The sequence below is a fragment of the Pelophylax lessonae genome (genome assembly GCF_965119305.1).
Source record: "Pelophylax lessonae genome assembly, chromosome: 2".
Classification (NCBI taxonomy): domain Eukaryota; kingdom Metazoa; phylum Chordata; class Amphibia; order Anura; family Ranidae; genus Pelophylax; species Pelophylax lessonae.
The window spans coordinates 561,785,800-561,804,358 of NC_138769.1; the positions used below are offsets into that span (position 1 = coordinate 561,785,800).

At 40.8% G+C, this 18,559-nt stretch overlaps 1 protein-coding gene across 5 annotated transcripts in view; it reads left to right on the forward strand.

The window, feature by feature from the left end:
- Positions 1 to 18,559, forward strand: part of SMARCC2 (SWI/SNF related BAF chromatin remodeling complex subunit C2) — a 209,476-nt gene that overhangs the window by 8,746 nt on the left and 182,171 nt on the right. For all 5 annotated transcript variants that reach the window (XM_082245457.1, XM_082245459.1, XM_082245460.1 and 2 more), the window contains exons 2-3: positions 1,735 to 1,816; positions 15,619 to 15,711. In XM_082245457.1, coding sequence (XP_082101583.1) covers positions 1,735 to 1,816; positions 15,619 to 15,711 — 175 coding nt within the window. The remainder of the gene's footprint in view (positions 1 to 1,734; positions 1,817 to 15,618; positions 15,712 to 18,559) is intronic.

Sequence of the window (18,559 nt, forward strand, 5' to 3'; positions counted from 1 at the left end):
AACTTAGTGATGACTCTGGCTATACACGCAGTTACTGTGGCAGTAAATAAAGAACATCATAATATGAAAGGCTGAATTCAAGTCAAACAACTAATTACGCAGATGAAATACATACAGGGGAGCAGTTCTGCCAGTCCTACCCTCTCTCTCCCATCCTTGGTCCTCTGTACAGTGGGTTCCAAGAGGCTGTCAAATTCAGGTACCCACACTTACAGAATTAAAGTAGAACTATAGGCAAAACTTTTTTTTTTTGGATAGAGTAAGGGAGGGTTATAACCCCTTATTGTTTGCCATCTGTGTCCCATTGGGCAGATTTCCCTTCACTTCCTGTCCCATAGCCCAAACTGGAAGTTAGAGAAAATCCCTGCAAATTAAGGAAATTCCTTGGGGACCCACAGGTCACCAGAACTAATATCCGCATTGCAAGATTTTCCCTCTATTAATTTTCTAGGGACCATCCAAAATTTGGGGTTTTCTTTTTACTTTTACTTTCACGTTCAATAATAACGGTAAACAAGAAAAATAGAGAGGGGGGAATCTCCCTAACAGATAGCAATAAAAAATGACAGGTGTTCTAATCCCTCTCCACTCCACTATCCAAAACTAAAAAAAACATTTTGCCTTTAGTTGTACTTTAAGTTCAATTAAAGTGATTCTAAACACTGTTTAATTTTCATTGTTCCTTCTATTTCTGTATGTGGATGATGTCACTGTAATTATTTTAATTTTTTAATAAAAAAAAAAATGGAAGTACCTTTTCCTAATCGATATACAGCTGTCACATGACCCAGATCTTTTCCAGCCTTTCTGCACGGAAACGTAAGCAGAAGAAGCTTCTAGTCCACTGCTGTTGGTCACATGTTAAAAAAAAAAAAAAAAACGTCATTTGGAATACAGAGTAAAAATAAATATATAAAAAAAAACTGTTTTAAATTGGCATACAAGTATTTATTAGAAATTAAATCTTTATTAATTTTTGTAAACAACAAAAAAAAAGTAATTTACCGCTGTGTATACACCCACATGTGGTTACATGGGTTGCTCAGATGTGATAGGGAGGAAATGCTCGGCATAGAAACTCACTGTAAACTGAGCATGTGAAGAGTTGCCAACACTGTTCTACAAAATCCCCAACTGCATTGGGGACTTGGATCAGTGGGGGAGATAGAGAACAGCAGGTTCAACAAGTTTTTTTTGCAGAATACAGAAAACAAATCTCATAGTGACTGAGTGAGTATGAAAAGCACGTAATACAGTATTTTTTGATATTTTTTATAATGTGGGTTTAGTGACACTTTATTTCATAATGAATATAGAGCTGCATTGATTAGTGTCTTTTTTAGCTGCATAGATTTAATCTATAAAGCATCTGCTCTTTTATAGCTGTATACTGGAGGGGTTCTGCCATCATTGAACCCTTGGTAACTAATTGTTTTTTGAGTTAAAAAAAATGCATTTTTTGTGACCATGTTGTTCAGGCTCAGAAACCCATTACTTTCACCATTTTAATGAGGCTGTTCAGCTCTGAGTTCTTCTGTAGTCTTTAGCTGTCTTATTGAAAGCCAAGCTGGCTAGAGTTTTATATTTGGGGAAGCCCCCACTAGTTTTCTTCTATGTAACTGGAGGTTGTATTATTGCTCAGCTCACTGAATGGTATTAGCAGTTAGATTTTTTATGGGTGGGGGTTTCATATTCCCAGTAATGACAGTAATTCAGTTAGCTCATTTTTTCCAGGCGCAGGTTTGACTTTCAGAACCCATCTCGTATGGACCGCAATGTGGAAATGTTCATGAACATTGAAAAGTCGCTTGTCCAGGTAGTATCGTCTTTCCTTTACTTTTTTTTAAATTTGAATGTGGGATTTCTGTTACACCTAAAATATGTAATATATATATGTAATTAAAGCTTCTGTTCTGTCTATATTTTTATTTTCTCTTTCAAAGGAAACCTGTGTACTGAGAAAATATGGAGGCTGCCATTGGTGATGGCTCCTTTTGAAAATGCTTATTGCGTGGCTGCCCTGCTGATCTAATAGCTTAACCACCTCTTTCCCAAACCTATTTTGACACTTTGCTCCTACATGTACAAATCTACTTTTTTTTTGCTAAAAAATTACTTAGAACCCCCAAACACATTCATGAATGGAAAAAAAAACAGAAAAGGTAGCCCAATTTTTTTGTATAATGTGAAAGATGATGTTGCACCGAGTAAATAGATACCTAACATGTCGCGCTTTAAAATTCCGTCTGCCCTTGGAATGGCGGCAAATTTGGTGCTTAAACTTCTCCATAGGCGATGCTTTTAACGCCTTTACAGGTTACCAGTTTAGAGTTGCACAGGAGGTCTGGTGCTAGAATTATTGCTCTCGGTCTGTCTTTGCGACAATACCTCACGTGTGGTGTGATCACCGTTTACATATGCATGTGGGAGTAACATATGCGTTAACATTTGCGCGTAATAAATGCACTGCACTCCTAAATATAGGCAGAAGCACCGATCACAGCCGAAAGCCTCCCCTGCTATGGGAAAAGGCAAGATGGCGCCCAAACCTCCTGAGCCTGATGACTCCACGACTTTAGCAGACAGCCTCCAACAGTTCCGCACAGAATTGGTAAGCCCTGTATCCACTGACCCGGAGACTTTGCTAGCCAAATTCCGTTCTATAATGAGGGATGAAATATCCACGGCCTCCCACAAGCTCTCGTCTGATCTCATGAGGGGTCTTAAAAAGCTAGGCCACTTCAAGAATCAACTAGAACAAAGAATGGATTTGGCCACAACAGTTCTGGAGGGCCATGAGGATGAAGTGGATAATCTCAATGCTGAACTTGAAAGTTTACGTGATAAATTGGAGGATTCTGAATACAGGGCCTGTAGGGATAACCTCCGAATCTGTGGGATCCCTGAGGCCATAACCGATTTGCAAGGCACCACCACAGCCTTTTCCAGGGAATTGGCTCCGGAGATTCCACTTGTGCTCCTGGACTTTGACCGCATTCACAGATCCCTTGCACCTAAACCCACAGACGGCCCTCCTAGGGATGTAATTATAACATTTCACTATTACCGCAATAAGGAGAGACTTTTGCAAGCAGCTAGAGAACGTCCTGACCTCTCACCCTTTTAGAGCAACTCCCTCTAACTGTTCGCAGATCTTTCCCCGGTCACGATTGCCAAACCGCGGACCCTAAAACCATACCTACAGAACCTGCAAACCTAAGGTATCAAGTACAGACGGGGTTTCCCCAATAAACTCTCCTTTTCCTACCAAGGCCGCCAATTCCAAGTCTCCACACTGCCTGACCTGTAACACCATTTCCAGGAATTGTAACTGGATCTTCCACCCTCCCAAACGGAACCACCTTCCTCAACATCCCGTCCTAGGTCATCTCCGTCTCTCTTGCAATCATCTCAGGCACTCTGGCAAGGCTCTCAGGCCCCCTCCGCTCCCTCCAAGCCCAATGCTTACAGGATGTCCCTATAGGATGAGGGACCTAGTTTCCTAGGACTGGGTCATACACCTCCACATGGGCCTGAGCTTCCCCTCAGGCTTCCTACCATTTGTTGCCGGTATTGGTGGTATTAGAAGTGACATACCCTGTCTCCTTCAAATTACCATGTGGCTGTTCTGTGCCGCACCAATGGTGTTCTACTTATGTTATTGTTATAATTTAAATGAAAGTACCTATAATGCTTTGAATTTACATGCGGATGGTAATGGAGTGTGCGTGCGGGCTTACCAATCTAGGCTGCCCAATGGGGCGGGGGTGACCCGCACGATGACTGCACAATGTTTTCCTGCTTAATTTATTGTGCCCTTCGTAGCTCATTATGGCTACTGATCTACTTAAATGATCTCACTGCAAGTGTGAGATGGGTATATAATTTTAAAGGGGAAAAAAACAAAATAGGGACTTACCCCCAGATATATGACCCTTATCATTTTTTTGTTAAGATTTCGGACCATGATCTGATCACCCTTGGCCACTATGGGCGACGCATGAGCCGAATCGTTAAGTACTTTTCAGTGTTGCACTATTCCCAGTACCACTCTGTCAGTATCACTCTGTCAGGGTGTCAGGTTGTTGTTGCGGGCTGGCCCAACACTGATTTGGTTCCCCACCCTTGGCTCTCCTGGTTTTGGGTGAGTGCCTCGGGATGGGTACAACCCAATCTTGCCATGGGAGCTTACTATTTCCTCTTTTTTTTATGGTGTTTATACCATTTATAATATGCTATGCTTAGTGCTCAATTTTCTTTTTGTTATTCAAAATGTTTAAGCTAGCCAAATGGGTCCGGTTGACCCCTGCTCCCCCAATGAGTCGGAACTTGCCCAGGACTATGGTCCTGGCCAACCGCCGACCTTCTCGTGGGCCTTTTGACCAACTTACATTTTTGCTTTACCGGTTTTTCATGCCCCAATTTTTTCTCGTACTTTTTCTCTTAGCTCCTCTTTTTTACTCGTTTCTTCCTCCTTTACAATCTTACCCTTTTTTTCCCCCCTTTGAGTCCACGGGGTCTGCATCCGGAGGCATTATTACGCTTTCATCTTCTTTGCCACCATGTTGCTAAATCTTCCTCTTGTCCTAGGTACTTTGCTGCCCAGTACCCCCATGTATTCTTAGCTAACGGCCCGACTAAACAGAGAGGAGTACTCAGCCTTTCGCAAATCAATCCCTTTCAGTTGCACTAAGCAGATAGCAGACCCAAACGGTAGATCTCTTCTGCTCCAAGGCATTATTCAGGATACTGAGGTCACTATAATGACCTATTATGCCCCTAATCCCAATCAAGGACCTTTCCTTACTCTTGTTTGCTCCTTATTGGCATCTCACCACAAGGGCACCCTCCTTATGGCTGGAGACTCAAATGTGGCACTGAACCCTGCCCTTGACATATACCCCTTGGAACATGTTACCACATCACCCAATGCAAAGAAATTTTCCTACTCCTTGCATTCTCATGATCTGGTAGACCTCTAGAGGGAGTTACACCCAGCGGGCAAGGATTATACATATTATTCTCAACCCCATCACTCTCATTCTAGAATTGACCATATGTTTAGGTTAAGACATCTTCCCTTAGTATGCTCGGCATCCATTCTTGCTGCTCCATGGTCAGAACATGACCCTATTCTGGTAGTTTGCCGGTCTCTACTGTGTAAGCCCCAATACTTCTGGGTCATGAATGACTCGCTTTTATCCCTTAAAGAAATTCAGACTGACCTTTTAAAATCCTCAATTGAATATTTCCACCTTAACTTTACCTCGGTTTCCTCTCCTGTGACTTTCTGGGAGGCATATAAAGCAGTACTTAGGGGACACATCATCCAACTGGCCACAAGACACAAAAGAGAATGCCAACAGTTACAACAGAAATTTGAATCCACTTAAAATCCCCCTCTACCACATTTAACCACTTCTGGGCCGGAAGGATTTGACCCCTTAATGACCAGGCCATATTTAGCGATTCGGCACTGTGTTACTTTAACGAACAATTGCGCTGTCGTGCGACGCTGTACCAAAATAAAATTGATGTCCTTTTTTTCCTACAAATAGAGCTTTCTTTTGGTGGTATATGATCACCTGTGCGATTTTTATTTTTTGCGCTATAAAAAAAAGAGCAAAATTTCACATTTTGCTATATAACAGTCCCCCAAAAGAAATGTAAAATTTGTTTTCTGCTACATATTTTTGGTAAAAAAAAATCGCAATAAGCGTATTTTAAACGGTTTGCGCTAGAGCTGCACGATTAATCGTAACAGAATCTAGATCGCGATTCACTCCCCCTGACGATCTTAACATGACACTTGCTCGATTCTTTACATAGCTCTGAGGGAGCAGCTGTCAACAAAAAAAATAGAACCTCCCGCAAAAGCCTTTCAGCATTAGTCTCCCACTGAACTGTAAACACAAATGATTACATTATATCTTTTCTTTCCCTCTGCCGGAGGAAGGAAGTTTAACCTCTTTAAGACTAAACCTTTTTCCTACACTTGTTGCTTGAAAGTTAAATCAGTTTATTTTTCCTATAAAAGTAGTTAGAACCCCTAAACATTTATATATATATTTTTTTTAGCAGAGACCCTGCAGAATAAAATGGTGATTGTTGTAAATTTTTATGTCACACTGTATTTGCGCAGCAGTCTTTCAAACGCAATTAATACACTTTAATGAATAAAAAAATAAAACAAAACCGTAAAGTTATCCCAATTTTTTTTATAATGTAAAAGATGTTACACAGAGAATCGTGAGAGAATCGTGATCTTTATTCCAAGCAAAAAAATCGTGATTCTCATTTTGGCCAGAATCGTGCAGCTCTAGTTTGCGCAAAAGTTATTGCGTCTACTAACTACGAGAAAGATTTATGTCATTTTTATTGTTTTTTTTTTTACTAGTAATGCCAGCAATCTGCGATATTTTGTGGGACTTCGACATTGAGGCGGACAGATCGGACCCCTTACTGACATTTTTGACACTTTTGGGGGGACCGGTGACATTACTACAGTAATCAGTGCTAAAAATATGCACTGTTACTGTAATAATGACACTGGCAGGGAAGGGGTTAACAGTGTGGGTGATCAAGGGCTTAAATGTGAGCCTAGGGGAGTGATTCTAACTTTGGGGAGGCATGGCTTGTGAAATGAACATAGAGACCTATGTTCCTATATAGAAGGATCACAGGGGCTCTATGATCATTCCAGGTAGAAGAACGGTCAGCTGTGTTTACAACAGCTGACCGTTCTTCTCTCTCAGCGGGGAACGATCGCGGGTGTCCTGCCCGCTGCATCGGCTTTCCCGCTGATGAGCGGGGGCGGGAGCGCTCGCCCCCTAGCCTCCTGCACGCGACCGACGTATAGCTACGCCGGTTTGCCCAGGAGCGGCTGCCTGCTGCTCGCTCGCCCCCTAGCCTCCTGCACGTGACCGACGTATAGCTACGTCGGTTTGCCCAGGAGTGGCTGCCTGCCGCAGTATAACTGCAGGGGGTGGCCGAAAAGCGGTTAAACAATCTCCTACTCCCGCCAACCATAAACTCTTGGACCAGTCTCATACAGAACTGGACCTATGCCTTACTGTTAAGGCTGACGGGCTTTGCGTTGCTCCCGCCAGAATTGGTACGCCAAAGCCAACAAACCAAATGCAATGCTGGCCAATAGGTTGCATACTTTTACTCCCAAACCCACTTCCATCACGTTACCTACTCGCCACAATGTTCTTACCACCAATCCTGTCCATATGTTGGATGAACTTTGTCATCGACTCGCCACTTTATACTCTTCCCACAATCTTGCGAACAGTCAAGACATAGCTTCCTACAACACTCTTTACCGTATTACCCACATTATCCACAGCACATACGGCTCTTGTGGACCATGATGTTTAGGAATCTGAGGTTCTGCAATGTATCAAGAAACTAAAAGTTGGCAAAAGGCCAGGGCTTCATTATAGAAAGCCGGCGGACGTATTAGCCCCCCCCCCCCAAAAGTTATGTACAATTCAGTTAAATATGGTCAGAATCTCTTGCCCGATCTTCTTTCTGCTAACGTAGTTATGCTACCAAAACCCGACCCGGATCACTCTTCCCGGGTCAATTTTAGGCCTATTTCTCCTAACAATATTGACATGAAAATTCTCACCAAGATCCTTTCCAATCGCCTAATCTTGTTTCTTCCTCGCTTAATCAAAAAAGACCAAGTCGTATTTGTACCACCCCAGCAAGCAGGAGACGCTATCAGACAAATTATACAGTTACAACACCTTGTCCACCACGGCTCTCTGGAAACGATGCTTTTATCACTGGATGTGAACAAGGCATTTGACACTGTCATGGCCTTATCTTATATCTGTGCTCCATCATTATGACTTTGGCACTTAAATTTTTACCTTGGCTGGCGGTGTTGTACAACTCCCCCCAGGCTAAAATTAAATATTATGGGTTTGAATCTTCTCTCTTCCCCATCAGAAGGGGTGCTCATCAGGGCTGTCCACTCTCACCGCCCCTATTCATTCTAGCCTTGGAACCCTGATATAAGAGGCATTGAAGTTGTGGGTCAAGCTCATATGATTTCCTTATTTGCCGACAATATTTTGATGACCCTGACATTACCTAAAGTTTCTCTGCCCAACTTACTTGCCCTTTTAGACACCTTTTCGTACCTTTCAGGCCTGCACATTAACCCTACCAAGTCTAAAGCAATGTCAGTTAACCTCTCACCTTCCGAACTGGACTTTTAGAAAACAGCCTTTCCATTTCAATGGCTTTCTTCCTTGTCCTATTTAGGAATTCGGCTCACTCCCAAGTATGAAGGACTATTTTAGACTAACTTCCCACCTATTTTTAGAAAATTGACTGACATGCTCTCCTCTTGATCTCATTTTCCTTTATGGTTTGGCAGGATCTCGGCAGTTCGTATGTCTTATCTCCCGAAATTACTATATTTCTTTTGAGTATTGCCAGTCCCGATCCCCTCGCACATCTTGCATATTCATCAGCGCAAACTTTTGAAATTCATCTGGGGTTCCACACGCCCTCAAATTATTAAGCCGGTTTTATATGCTTGTAGGATTAATGGCGGATTTTCGGTCCCCAACTTACAAGCCTATTTTACGGCAGCAAATATTGCCCCATTGTCTCACCTTCATGAAACCTACCAACTGCCATTATGGGCCACTATTGACCTGGTAGATTCTCACCCTATCCCCATTTCCTCCCTGCCCTGGCTGCCCCCTATAGATCGCCTGACCAAATTAGGACCATAAAAAGAAAAGAGAAGGCGCCTGGCCCTTTAAATAAAAGATTGTTGAACCTGCTGCCCTTTTAATTGTAATAAAACAATAAATAGGTATATATCATAGGTAAAAAGGCGCTGGTAATCTTAATATATCACGTGTTATAAAAATTAATAGGTGATTTAAAGTGTAATATATGTGATTAAAAATTGCTACAAATATATATATGATCTACTATTGGTGCAATTAGCAAAGAAAAGTGCATACCAGTGCAATTTCAATTCAGAAGTGTTTGTGCTTCTCAAAGTAAATTAATCCACAAAGGTGTGGATCAGTGAACCAATAAATAGATATATAAAGAATTCCATACAAAAATCACATAAGAATATATAAAAATATAAATATATAAATGTGCTCCAAGTAGTGTTTAAAAGTCCAGGCAATAGCATGCAATCAAAATTGTGCTTGGTGGATTCTTATTAATCCCTTCACAGTGCTCCAGGTGCTGGGATGTGACAACCGTCAATTAAGAAGTGCTTGTGCTTCTCAAAGTAAATTAATCCACAAAGGTGTGGATCAGTGAACCAATAAATAAATATATAAAGAATTCCATACAAAAATCACATAAGGATATATAAAAAAATCACATAAGAATATATAAAAAAGTATAAATATATAAATGTGCTCCAAGTAGTGTTTAAAAGTCCAAGCAATAGCATGCAATCAAAACTGTGCTTGGTGAATTCTTATTAATCCATTCACAGTGCTCCAGGTGCTGGGATGTGACAACCGTGGCCTCTTACCAGCTAGCAGCAGGTCACAAGGACCCCCAACGCCTGTGATCCCTTTATTGGGTGGATCAGACCTCTCCTCGATTGCTTGGATCTCTGGCTCCTATATTACTCGAGTTGGACCATGTAGTCCCCCCATACACATAAAGATATAGAAGAACAAATAGCCTCCAATAGTGAAATACTGTTTTATTCTCCAAAAAACATACACTATAAGGTGACAATTAGCCTCTTACTATTTGTTGTGCCCTCCTGGCACTGGGCAATTCGGCAGTACAAAATCGTTTTTTTGGGTCTTAGGAAGATATTCTCCGGGGATCTGCAGCACCCTGTATCTCCTTTCCCCTTTTCTTTGTATTGCAGCGGTGGATGTGTATCCCAGCCTCTGTTCCGAATCCCTCTGTGTGTTACTTCCGGGTTAGCATTGACCACAATGCATTTCGCTTAACGAGCGTCCTCAGGCAGTCTATGCTGGCCCTGTCAGTCACATCTTAAGTATCGCTATCTCTATTATGATTGGCCGGTGTTTAATTTTGCTTTTGTAGCGCCATTCATTTATTTTTATTGACATTAAGTGCCGATCTGTATATTTAACAAGATGGTATCGATTTATTACGTGACCCTTTTATTTTATGTGTATTTGACATTTGCTGCAAATCGCCCGGGTATATTCCTATTCCCCGCATTATACAAACAGCAATTCACATCCAATAATTCTTAAAAACACATAATGTATTTCCCACAATTATAAAACTATTTATATCTAGTATTAAATCTTTATTAATAAAACATTATAAATTAAAATTGAAATTAGACATTATAAAATAAAAAAATATATATCTTTAATTGACGCCATCTAGTGGTCATCTAATTTTTCCTACATTCTTTTTAGTGTAATTCGGGACTATAACTCCATCTAGTGGCCATATATAGGAACAATTATTTTTTATTTTATCATTCTTATGGACATAGATATTAATTTATAGGGACATATGCGTATTAAAGGTACAGTGTACATTATAAATTTTTTTAAAATAATATTATCTATATAAAAATCCATAATTTGTATTAAAAAAAATATATATAAAATGGATATATAAAATATAAATATGAGATATATTATCTAAAGGCAAGGGATATATTCAATTAAATTCCTAAAAATTATTTAAAAAGCAATTAAGGTCTATGTCTGCATTTAACCCCATGGGTTTTAATGTTTTTAGTCTATGGATCCATGCGGTTTCGTTCTGCGATATCATTTTTCGCATATCTGAGCCTCTCCAATGACTGAATATTTTGTCAATTCCACAGAACCAAAGGAGGGAGGGATCTTGGTTGTGGAAAATTCTGAAGTGATTGGACAGGCTGTGCTTTTTGAAGCCTTTCTTTATGTTATCGACATGTTCTCCTATCCTAATTGCTAAAGTGCGGGTCGTGCGTCCGATGTATTTTAATCCGCAAGGGCAAGTACACATGTATGTAACAAATCTAGTATCGCAGGTGATGAATTTTTTAATCTCAAATTCCCGATTATCCGCGGAGAAGAACTTGTGTTCAATCCTTTTCTTAAATCTGCTTGTCCTGCATGCTTTACATCTTCTGCACCTATAGAAGCCATTTTTTGCAAAAAACATTTGTGGTTTTTTTGGTGGGTCTGGAACATTTTTTGATAGGATATTCCGTAGTCCCGGGGCTCTTTTATAAATAAATTTTGGATTCTTTGGGAGGAGTGTTTTTAAAGTGTCATCCCTTAATAGGATGTGCCAATTTTTCTTTATGCATTTTTCAACCTCTTTGTATTGGGTGTTGAATCCCGTAATAAAAGCTAGTTCAAAGTTTGGGTTTTCTTTCTTCTTTTTCTTCTTATTCTTTAGGAGGTCTTCTCTCTTCGATTCGGATATTTTCTTTTGTGTGATTCTCAGGTCTTTCTCTTTGTATCCCTTTTCTCTGAATCTTTCTATTAATTTATCTGTCTGTGTATTGTAGTCTTTTAAATCTGTACAATTCCTTCTAATTCGGGTGAATTGCCCTTTTGGTATCGCTTGTATCCAAGCCGGGTGATGGCAACTCCTCTTAGAGATGTAGCCATTAGTATCCACCTTTTTAAAGAAGGTTCTGGTGTTTAAAGTGCCGTTGTGCTTAAAGATCTCCAAGTCGAGAAATTGCACTGTATTTTTGTCCATATTACCTGTAAATTTGATCTGATATTTGTTTTTATTCATTTTCTTGAAGAAATGTTCCAGGGATTCTTGCGATCCTTCCCACACAACCAAGATATCATCAAGATATCGGCGGTAATACTTCAGTTGTTGTGGAAGTTTTGAGTAGATATCCTCCTCTTCCCATTTGGCTAAAAATATATTTGCTACGCTGGGAGCATAACGTGCTCCCATAGCTACACCCTTTATTTGGTTATAGTACTCATTCTTATACCAAAAATGATGATTTGACATAGCCATATTCAGGCCTTCCAATAGGAAATCTCTTTGTGGTTCCTTTAAATTGGTGTATTTTTCTAAGGCCCATTTGATAGCCCTTGATGCATCCTTCTGTCTGATGTTCGTATATAATGATTCCACATCGATCGATGCCAATATTGTGTTTTCGGTGATATTTATGTCCACTAGTGAGGTTAATGTTTCCTTGGTATCCTTTAAAAAGGATTTTCCAATAGCAGCTATAGGGGAATAGGAATATACCCGGGCGATTTGCAGCAAATGTCAAATACACATAAAATAAAAGGGTCACGTAATAAATCGATACCATCTTGTTAAATATACAGATCGGCACTTAATGTCAATAAAAATAAATGAATGGCGCTACAAAAGCAAAATTAAACACCGGCCAATCATAATAGAGATAGCGATACTTAAGATGTGACTGACAGGGCCAGCATAGACTGCCTGAGGACGCTCGTTAAGCGAAATGCATTGTGGTCAATGCTAACCCGGAAGTAACACACAGAGGCATTCGGAACAGAGGCTGGGATACACATCCACCGCTGCAATACAAAGAAAGGGGGAAAGGAGATACAGGGTGCTGCAGATCCCCGGAGAATATCTTCCTAAGACCCAAAAAAACGATTTTGTACTGCCGAATTGCCCAGTGCCAGGAGGGCACAACAAATAGTAAGAGGCTAATTGTCACCTTATAGTGTATGTTTTTTGGAGAATAAAACAGTATTTCACTATTGGAGGCTATTTGTTCTTCTATATCTTTATGTGTATGGGGGGACTACATGGTCCAACTCGAGTAATATAGGAGCCAGAGATCCAAGCAATCGAGGAGAGGTCTGATCCACCCAATAAAGGGATCACAGGCGTTGGGGGTCCTTGTGACCTGCTGCTAGCTGGTAAGAGGCCACGGTTGTCACATCCCAGCACCTGGAGCACTGTGAATGGATTAATAAGAATTCACCAAGCACAATTTTGATTGCATGCTATTGCTTGGACTTTTAAACACTACTTGGAGCACATTTATATATTTATACTTTTTTATATATTCTTATGTGATTTTTTTATATATCCTTATGTGATTTTTGTATGGAATTCTTTATATATTTATTTATTGGTTCACTGATCCACACCTTTGTGGATTAATTTACTTTGAGAAGCACAAGCACTTCTTAATTGACGGTTGTCACATCCCAGCACCTGGAGCACTGTGAAGGGATTAATAAGAATCCACCAAGCACAATTTTGATTGCATGCTATTGCCTGGACTTTTAAACACTACTTGGAGCACATTTATATATTTATATTTTTATATATTCTTATGTGATTTTTGTATGGAATTCTTTATATATCTATTTATTGGTTCACTGATCCACACCTTTGTGGATTAATTTACTTTGAGAAGCACAAACACTTCTGAATTGAAATTGCACTGGTATGCACTTTTCTTTGCTAATTGCACCAATAGTAGATCATATATATATTTGTAGCAATTTTTAATCACATATATTACACTTTAAATCACCTATTAATTTTTATAACACGTGATATATTAAGATTACCAGCGCCTTTTTACCTATGATATATACAAATTAGGACCATGTTTAACCCACTCTCTTCACTTGTGGGATTCCGTCAAATTTTTGGCAGGCCTGATTGCCATTACTTCACCTTACCCATTCCCCATTATTTCCCCCCAGTTGTGAAAATCCTAAGTAGTTCTCCTGGTGGACTGATAAGGGATTTGTTGAGCTTCACTCCTTGTTCACCCCCATGAAAATAATAACCTTTGAAGCCCTTAGATCTTCCTATGATAATCCTTTGCAAGCACATTACAGGTACCTACAATAACTCATAAAATCTCAACCCACACCATACAAGTTGACTCCTTTCAAAAGCCTTTGCAGAGCCCGACCCTATTCCCCGGGATTAATATCATTAATTTAATCCTCAATTATATCCTTTAGAACACCCCTCGGTACTGCCCTTTTTTTTTACAATGGGAGAAAGATCTGGGAAGGCAGTTAGACCCAGAGGATTGGCAGATCAAGACGATAGCTCTCTCAAAAAGCTCCAAAAATGTCCTATACATTAGGTAAACTGGCCCGATTCATCCCATCTTATTCCCCTCTTCGCTTCCGGGGATGCCCTCAGGAAGGAACCATGGCTGATATTTGGTGGGCATGTCCTAAGGTATGTAGATTATGGGTCAGGGTTTATACTCTTCTTCATAACATATTCCACACCAACCTCAAAAGGGACCCTTACGAGGCCCTCCTTTGTAGACCAATTTCAGAACTGCTTCGCCCGGAGCGCCAATTGTCTTTTCATCTCTTTACTGCAACTAAGTTGACCATTGCGAAGGCTTGGAAAACCCCAGTGCTTAGCTTTGAAGCAGTTAAGAATCGTATGAATGATATCATGATAAATGAGATAATTTGATAATAGGCTCCTCTCAATTTGAGTGATCCTCCATTGCGTATCCCGTCGGACCCCCCCCCCTTCTTTCCCCTCTCTTCTTGACTCTTCTTCTTTCTCTCCTCCTACTTTTTAGCTTTTCCTTCAGTTCTCCTTTTATGCATAACAGCTCTTACAGCCTGCCAGGCCGCCGGGCGTGGTTCTGGTGAGGATGGTTAGAATGATCACATCTTTTCATTATTATATCATATACTTCTTTACATAAATATTCACTTTCAACTTGTTGCACTGCCTTGTGTCCTCCATAAATAGGTTTCGGTGTTTAGGTCATAATTCACCATCCATCACAGTCTGGAATATCGAGCTTTCTCCATCAAGGACTCAGGACTTTAATACGACATACTGCTCTAGGAAATTATGTAACATTATTTTTGTGTCCCTCTGTTGGGAGCCCTTCCTTTTGCCATATTTGATGTTACCATCTCATTGTTGAACTAATTTTTTGTTTGCAGTAAAATTATTTTGTAAAAGAAACAAAATGAACATCCATACTCACCTAGGTGGATGCAGCATCAGTCTAATGTGTCCCCCCGCTGCACTTTACATTGGGAACTGAGCGATCACAGACCACTAATCGCTCAGTTTTTGGTCTTCAGTTACTCTCTGCTCTGCCCCTCCAGTGCTCACTGTGGAGGGAGCAGGAGCGGCATGCTGAGATTCTGAGCCAGCTGTCAGTCAGGCATCTGGGTGGATCCAGACATTAAAGTTGGGATCTCTCCAGAGCCTGGACAGGGTAAGTGACGTCAGCTGACAGTGAAATTTAGCCCACGGTCGACTGAATACGGGTCACTGGAGTGCAGAACTAAATGCACTCATAGGGCCAGAAGAGCTATGGCCCTACTTCTCCTTTAAGTACTTTCTGAGACATTGTAAAGTAATGAAAACCAGGAGTCCTAACCTACATTTTTTCTATTTTGCATGCTTCTTCCAGATCAGTGGCTCAGAAATTATTGTAGCCAGGAAACCTGCATTTTCAAAAGGAGGCCAACAGCAGCAGCCTCCCAACTCTAATCAGTATAGGTTTTTTCAGTGTCAGTTTTTTTCTGCTTCTTTCTCTGTTATTTTTATTAGCGTAAGCCACCAATCAGTGTAATTCTCTGCTTACATGCTATATTGATTCCACACTAGCACAGTGTAGAATTTTTACTCTTTGTTTCCCTTTTACAGAATAACTGTCTGTCTCGACCAAACATATATCTTCATCCAGACATAGACTCCAAACTACAGAGCAAACTGAAGGACATTGTAAAAAGACATCAGGTAAATTTTTTTTTTTTTCTGTATGATTTTTAATATCCAGAAAGTTACGATAATTAACAAATGTGCAACTCATTTTAGTTAATGGTAATTTAGAAAATATGTAACACCTATTCATCTTCATTGTCTCATAAAGTTTTTTAACCTCTTGCTAAATGCATATATGCTACGGCAAAAAAGGTGAGCTTTAATGCCCAGCACATCTGTGTTCACCGTGTGTGCTGAAAACACTCTCCCTGCTCACTGAGTGAGCTGTACTGGAAATGCCAGCAGGATGGGTTCCCGATCATGTAATAGCCAATGACAGCAGTCACATGATACATGAGCCATGCTGACTCCTGGGTCAAAAAAAACGTGTTGGAGTGTGTCATCTGTTAAAATAAACCTTTAACAAACCTCAATCGTTTTAACTGGTTGATAGGATAAAAAAAAGTTACCTTAGAAAAAAGCATAAGTATATTCAAAGATCTCTGCAACAACTTTGTGGTCAGTGAGGCTGCCTATCACATTAAAAGACTAATGGGATGGAGCAGTACAGATATCAGCTTTTACATCTACTGATTGTTTTGACTAATTGTGACCTCTGTTTAAAGTGAACCTGTGCCTTCTGCAGATAGCACAAAGCAGCAGGTTCACTTTAATCCCCTGCTTCCCCAGAAGCACATACCTCTTTTTCTACTTTCCCACCACTCTGCTCAGCTCCTGGTAGCTAGTAAGCTATAACTCACTCAATCTGTAGCTTACATAGGGCTGACCACTACCTGTTTGACAGCACCAGTGATTGCTCCAGTATTGTCACATAGAGTTAATCACAAGCTCCCCATATCAAGAGGTACTGGTCTTTGCTAAGGGGTTGAACTGAGCAGCATGGGAGAGAGAAACATGTACTGCTGGATATTTAAACAAACTTGTTTCTTTGTTTTTGTTTAAAGGAGTTGTAAAAGCAGGAAGGTTTTTTTTCATCTTAATGCATTCTAAGATAAAAAGCCTTCTGTGTGTAGCAGCCTCCCCAGCACCCCCTAATACTTACCTGTGCCCCCTCTCTGTTCAGCGATGTCCACGAGTCCCTTGCCGTCCGGGACTCTCCCTACTGATTGGCTGAGATACAGCCGCAGTGCCATTGGCTCTTGCGGCTGTCAAAGTCAGTGAGCCAATTAAGAGTGGGGGAGGGGGGGGTAGCTCGGTGTGTGTCTGAATGGACACAAGGAGTTGCAGCTCGGCTTGGGTGCCCCCATAGAAAGCTGCTTGCTGTGGGGGCACTCGATTAGATGGAGGGGCTAGGAGCAGGTACGGGGGACCTGAGAAGAGGAGGATCTGGGCTGCTGTGTGCAAAACCAACTGCAGAGGAGGTAAGTATAACATGTTTGTTGTTTATTTGTATTTTTTTAAAATGAGACTTTACAATCACTTTAAAGGATAATTTACCTTTCTAAATATGTTACAGGTTATACCTATATTTAGGGTGTACCATGTTCAGCATCTCCCCTTCCTGTGACAGCAGGCTGGGGATCTTCTCCTCGCACCTGCTGTCTCAATTTAAAAAGAAAGGAATCTGCCCACACTACCGTGTCATTCATTCACAGATCCCTGTGAACCAATGAACTACAAGTGCCGTCAGCCTTTGCAGCTGACGGCTTGTAGTTCCCAGTGAACTACTAGGGTGCTGATGAGTGCTATAGGTAGATTATTGAGTTTTCTATCATTCAGTAACTGCCTGCCTGTATTGGAGGTATGGACAGAAAGCTACCTAGACCATCTGCAGAAGTCTGGCATTACACCCATGTTCTGCTAATCGTGGCTGCAGTGCTTTCCAGGCTCCAAAAAAAAAAAATACAAGTTTTTTTAAGTGCAAAAAAATGTGCATTATTTATTTATTTTTATTTTTTTCTTTGTGGTGAACTTATCCTACAAATCAATGAAAGAGAAAAATGATCACATCTTTTCATTAGTATATCATATACTTCTTTACATCTATATTCACTTTAAACTTGTTGCACTGCCTTGTGGTCTTGTGTCGCAGTGGGACTGTGACATTGCGGCGGACAAATCAGACATCTAACTGACACGTTTGACACTTTTTGGGGACCAGTAACACTAATACAGTGATTAGTGCTAAAAAAGAAAAAAATGCACTGTTACTGTACTAATGACACTGGCAGGAGTTAACATCACTGGTGATCAAAGGGTTAAGCGTGTCCCTAGGGGGTGCTTACTAACTGGGGGGGGTTGCACTGATTGGAGAAGACAGAGATCCCAGTTCCTGCTTAACAGGAACACAAGGTCTCCATCTTGTCCCCTTGCAGAACGGTGATCTGCCTTCATAGGCAGATTGCCGGTCTGCCTTTTTTGGGGATGATCGCCGGTAGCCGGCGGACATCGGGTCTCCCTGACCTGTTGCTTGACATCCCTGCTAGCCAATCACAGCGCAACATGCGCCTCGAGTAGCGCCATCTACTGGCTATTGAACAAAAGGACGTACAGGTATGTCGTTTCACACAATAGCGCCACTTTGCCGCCGTATATACACGGCGGCTGTTTGGCAAGTGGTTAAAGATGATTGCATCAGGAAAGTGCTTTCCTTGACATCGTTGCTCTTCCTACATAGTAACATAATCTCCCTAGTAGGCTGCTTCTGTATCTATACAGGATGTGTAAATCCTAACTGTGATTTGCTCTTAGCTATTAACTCAAATATTGCAAATTTAAAGTGGGTCATAATTATGAAAAAAGCATACCTTACCTAGTGGTGGGGAGAGTCTTTGTCTAGTAGTGTGAACGCCTCCTCCCAGGATGTATTATTGGTAAAGTGCGTAGTGGGGAACTTTGACTGTTATGAAGAATAATTTTGCAA